This window comes from Amphimedon queenslandica, unplaced genomic scaffold, assembly GCF_000090795.2.
Source record: "Amphimedon queenslandica unplaced genomic scaffold, v1.1 AMPQUscaffold_11887, whole genome shotgun sequence".
Lineage (NCBI taxonomy): Eukaryota > Metazoa > Porifera > Demospongiae > Haplosclerida > Niphatidae > Amphimedon > Amphimedon queenslandica.
The window spans coordinates 1-3,953 of NW_003547874.1; the positions used below are offsets into that span (position 1 = coordinate 1).

At 32.7% G+C, this 3,953-nt stretch overlaps 1 protein-coding gene across 1 annotated transcript; it reads left to right on the top strand.

The window, feature by feature from the left end:
• Positions 1-287: 287 nt before the first annotated feature.
• LOC105315061 (b(0,+)-type amino acid transporter 1-like) lies at positions 288-3,037 on the top strand. Its single transcript, XM_011409559.2, has 7 exons — positions 288-417; positions 530-629; positions 846-890; positions 1,155-1,278; positions 1,651-1,854; positions 2,827-2,976; positions 3,029-3,037. The coding sequence occupies exons 1-7, from the start codon at positions 333-335 to the stop codon at positions 3,035-3,037; spliced, it is 717 nt and encodes a 238-aa protein (XP_011407861.2). The 5' UTR covers positions 288-332.
• Positions 3,038-3,953: the final 916 nt, after the last annotated feature.

The following is a 3,953-nucleotide window of genomic DNA, read 5'->3' on the forward strand; positions in this document are numbered from 1 at the left end:
GCCATTTTGAGCCATTATATGCATGCTCAATGGCACGTAGCCACAAATTCACCAAATTAAAAATCCGCCAATTGCCAAAATTTAGCAATTCACCAAATTTTAGCCCCTCCAAAATTATCCTCTATACGGTATATAGTGCAATGTATATAGTGGCTTTAATTATTTTTCAAATGCCGTTTTAACATAATAAGTCACATTTACTTTTGATCCAGCTCTATTAGCATAATATGACCTGTATTATTGTCTATTACAATTAGTCTTAAATGATACAGTCTCTTTTTCTTGTAGTTTTTATTTCTTTGGTGAATGCTTACAGTCTTAAAGCTACAGCAATGCTCATTAATATCACATCAGTTGCTAAAGTGTTGGCACTTATATTTATCACAGGACTTGGAGTATGGCAACTTATTAAAGGAGGTAGACTACTGCTGATAGAAATAATTATTTTCATTATATTTGTGATGTAATCATTATTTTATTTAATTTTTATTTTTTAATTTATTATTTTAATTTTTGTTTTTGTGTTTAGATCATAGTCATAATTTGACGTCATCTTTTGAAGATACCAATCCTTGTGTTGGTGAGATTGTACTAGCCTTCTACTCAGTATTGTTCTCCTATGAAGGATGGTATGTTGTGTAGTATTATCTCTTTGATGTATATTTACTGTGAATCATTTTTCTCATTCCCTTCCTTTACTTAAAGCAGCTATGTGAGCATGTACATGTATAGAATAACTATAGTTTATGAATCATGATAATTATTATGATTCATTGTCAGTATGCAAGTTACATTACACAGGAATTATTTTGTACTTTATAAAATTAATAATTATATTTTATTAGGAATGGGATTGGTTATACTGTAGAAGAAAACAAGAATGTGAAAAGGTATGATAAGAATATTATATAGCAGGAAATTTCGGAGGGAATTAAATTTGGCAAATTTGGCGTTTTGATAGCCATTTGCCAAAATAAAAATCCACCATTTTGAGCTATTATATGCGTGCTCAATGGCACATGGCCACAAATTTGTCAGATTAAAATTTTCCAATCATCAAAATTTAGCAATTCACCAAATTTAACTACCTCCAAAATCCCCTGCTATACAGTACATGTCTCAATGCAATATTAAAAAGTTGTGCTTACATGTAGGAATCTATTACTTGGGATATTTCTTGGAGTCCCTTGTGTGACTGGTTGCTATGTTCTCGTTAACATTGCCTATTTCGCTGGCTTGAGCAAAAGTCAAGTCCTCTCTTCACCTGCCACTGCACTCGTAAGAGACTAAAAATAAAATATTTAGTGTCTCCTCAAATTTATCAAAGTTAGAAATTAGAATAGTTTTTGTCAAGTGAATATATTAACTAATAACCCTGAGCATGTACATGTCGTACCATACAAGATGATTTCTTGGCGAGAGTAATATTTGGCGAATTTGCCTGTGGAAAGAATTTGGCTGATTTTATATTAGCGATTGTGTGTCATGTGCCATTGAGCATGCTCAGTTTAACACAAATTGGCGGATTTTATATTGGCGATTTCTTCATAGAACTGCCAATCGCCAATATTAATTCCTCGCCAATAAATCATCTTGTACAGTATTAAGAGTTATTAATTGCCTTATTTTTTTATTTGCTGTATTTTCTAGACGTTAGCTCAGTCTACAATAGGTGATGCTGGTCTTGTCCTGATACCACTGATGGTAGCAGTCTCAACCATTGGAGCTGCCACTGGTGCAGTCTATGCTGGCTCTAGGGTAATGTATACCACTGCCAGGGATGGGAACTTGATTGAAACACTAAGTTTGCTTCACAATAAGTTCCAGACACCAGTCATGGCACTAATAGTACAGGTATACCATATATCTTTAAATAAAAGCCGAATGTGAATAAATGCCAGGTTAACAATAGGGCTAGGCAAATTGTAGTAGCATGCTGGCATTATTGGAGCATAACGAGTCAAAGTTTCTGGCTGACCACATGATCTCAATTCAATGTGGCAGGTGGTACAAGTACTAGCTAGTACAACAGCCCTACTGTCTAGGCTAGTACCCATCTATGTAAGTGTGGCCAGTCCAATGACTTAGACTATTCTATTTTCCATTGACTCAAAATCACTGGAAAAATTCTGGCATTATTACAGTTTTAACAGATGCATGTACATGTAACTTGATACCGGTAGTTGATATTTGAGTAAAGCTTAAAACTATGAGCATATAATGAGCATAATTGGATTTCAAAGCATATTAGGATGGAATTTGGAGCTGTGCCTAANAGTGTAATAGGCAAAAATTTAAACATTTGCCAAGCCCTAGTTAGCAATAAAATTTAACTATAAATACACAAATCTAGCCTTAAAATAGCATTGGTAATTCCTTAATCTTCCTGAAGTTACATGTGTATGTGTGTGAGGACACTGGATTGAATCCCGCTGTTGGCCCAAGTTTAATTTTATTAAAAAAAATTTTTTTAATGTCCAAATACAGTTTTAAGAAATAGACACCCCAGCTTTTTATTAAGAAAATGCGGTACATGTAGTACCGTAAATCAGGAAAATTGTATGGTAGATAATTTTTGTGTTTAAAAACTGTGCTGTGATATAATTTTTACTACATTAGACTGTGTCATGTATTATTAAATGTGGCATCTAATTATATGGGTGATCTAGTTCTTGCAAAATTCTAATCCAGTAAAATTAAAATCACAGTAAAAAATTCCCAGATAGACTGTAATTAATGACTGAAAAATTGTCGTGGAATATGCTATAGTAAATTTAAAGAAATTATTTTTTTGTATTATTTTTTATACTATTTTTTGGATATTAGGGTCTTTTGACCTGTCTGCTCATAGTAATTGGTAGTATTGGTCATTTGATTGATGGCCTCACTACTCTCATGTGGGTATTCTATGGACTGGTCTTTGTTGGACTGTTAGTAATGAGGTTCACTAGAAGACAAGAGACAAGACCGTTTAAAGTATGTAGTACACACATAGACACATATTTATATTATGTACATTTTAATTTAGTCAGTCTAGTGGACCATTTCTGATATATATTTATGTTCTTATGCTAAGTGGAAAGTTTGAGCTGTTTTCGACAAATAATTTTTGAGTTATAATCATTTTTTAAATGGGCCAATTTGAAAATACCCAAGGCTATAGCCCATGGTTTTTTCCAAAAAATGGCTCCAAAATCATCCCAATTTTTATTACATTTTATGATGTATATTGATGTCTTTATGCTGTGTAGCAAGTTTGAGCTGTTTCCAAAAAATAATTTCGAGTTATTAGCATTTTTAAAAAATGGGCCAATTTTGAAAAATACCCAAGGCTATAGCCCATGGTTTTTTCCAAAAAATGGCTCCGAAATCACCTCAAATTTTTATTACATTTTATGATGTATATTGATGTCCTTATGCTGTGTAGCAAGTTTGAGCTGTTTTTGACAAATAATTTTGAGTTATTAGCATTTTTTGAAAAATACCCAAGGCTATTATAGCCCATGGTTTTTTCCAAAAAAAAGGCTCCGAAATCACCCCAAATTTTTATTACATTTTCTGATACACATTGATGTACTTATGCTACATAGCAAGTTTGAGCTGATTCCGAGTTCAATTTTTTGAGTTACGGCCATTTTAAGAAATTTGCCAAAATCTAAAAAATACCCAAGGATATAGCCCATGGTTTTTTTTTCAAAAAATGGCTCCAAAATCACCCCAAATTTTTATGATGTATATTGATGTCCTTATGCTGTGTAGCAAGTTTGAGCTGTTTCTGACAAATAATTTTTGAGTTATGATCATTTCTTTAAATGGGCCAATTTTTTTTGAAAAATACCCAAGGCTATAGCCCATGGTTTTTTCCAAAAAATTGGCTCCGAAATCACCCCAAATTTTTATTACATTTTTTGATGTATATCAATGTCCTTATGCTATGGAGAAAGTTTGAGCTG

Bases quoted from the DNA above. Each gene is read 5' to 3' on its own strand.
- LOC105315061 (XM_011409559.2), top strand. From the start codon at position 333: ATGCTCATTAATATCACATCAGTTGCTAAAGTGTTGGCACTTATATTT. The intron at 1,279-1,650 runs GTAAGAGACTAA...TGTATTTTCTAG, and splicing joins CTTCACCTGCCACTGCACTC to ACGTTAGCTCAGTCTACAAT. The intron at 1,855-2,826 runs GTATACCATATA...TTTGGATATTAG, and splicing joins TCATGGCACTAATAGTACAG to GGTCTTTTGACCTGTCTGCT.